At 43.3% G+C, this 1094-nt stretch overlaps 1 protein-coding gene across 2 annotated transcripts in view; it reads left to right on the top strand.

The window, feature by feature from the left end:
* Window positions 1-1041: 1041 nt before the first annotated feature.
* The window catches only part of SARC_11271, a gene marked incomplete at its 5' end in the record, with an annotated part of 4162 nt that continues 4109 nt past the window's right edge, over window positions 1042-1094 (top strand). For both annotated transcript variants that reach the window (XM_014294648.1, XM_014294647.1), the window contains one exon: window positions 1042-1061. In XM_014294648.1, coding sequence (XP_014150123.1) covers window positions 1042-1061 — 20 coding nt within the window. The remainder of the gene's footprint in view (window positions 1062-1094) is intronic.

A 1094-nucleotide genomic window follows, 5' to 3' on the forward strand; every position in this document is an offset into this window, starting at 1 on the left:
GGACTCCCCAGGGGCCAGGGCGTGAACTCCGTATGTACACTGGTACAGAACTATGGTCTCCCTGAAACTGAGAACTTGCTCCGACTCCAACTCAGAGTCTCGGCTCTCGGCTCTCATGAATGATGAATCAGGCAATCAGCCAGCCAGCCCTCAGACTTCAGAAGTTCAGAGCCTCAGCCTTAGCCCTCAGGGCTCACTCTAAGGCAGTCAGGCTCTCGGTCTCGGGACTATCAGTCTCGGCCTCTCGGGTCTCGGAAATCGGAACTCCAACTGAGAACTCGGAAGTGATGTGAAAGACTGCTGATATAAATCATATAAATAACATAGTTTTGTTCAAAACAACGGGATCACGGGATGTCCCTTCAGTTTGCTATTTTAATATTTACAGAGGAAAGAGCCGAAAGACCTCTCTTCTAGAATTTTTTTTTTTAAAGCATCGCCTATAAACAACAAGGCTATGCTAAAACAATTGAATTCAGCAAACGAACGCTGTCGCTTATGAATTCATATATTGTTGACAAACAAGTGAACATGATAAGCCTGTCGCTTAGTAGCCTGCGAGTAGTTCTGTACAGAATAAGTGTAATGATAACCTTGTTAATCTAGCATAGCTTGCACAGCTTTCTTGAGTAGTTTCAACGCGATACTTACGGAACCAGGGCATTTGTATATATACATGGATATGCGACGCCCATCATATATTCCACGATATATCCGAAATAAGTAATTGACTGATACAAAGTGGCGCAACACTTTGGGGTTGTCTACATACTTCTCTCTCTGCCTTACTAACAACACTATTTCGTCATGATGATGAGTAATGGGACAGCTGTTGGCAAGGGAATCCCCACAGTACACGATGTACAGCACGAGTTCACTAGACATACTAGTATAAAGCCGATATATTGCGCTGACTGTGATTCCTTGCTGCGAGGAGTTCATGTACAGGTAGATACTAGATTCATCTACTATATGAGTATATTTACAGATTGATATAGCTTGTCACGCGGAGAAAGAATTCGACAGTGATTATATATATATATGTGTGTGTGGGTGGGTGGGTGTGTGTGTGTGTGTACACACACACACACATA

The sequence above is a fragment of the Sphaeroforma arctica genome (genome assembly GCF_001186125.1).
Source record: "Sphaeroforma arctica JP610 unplaced genomic scaffold supercont1.1603, whole genome shotgun sequence".
NCBI lineage: Eukaryota > Ichthyosporea > Ichthyophonida > Sphaeroforma > Sphaeroforma arctica.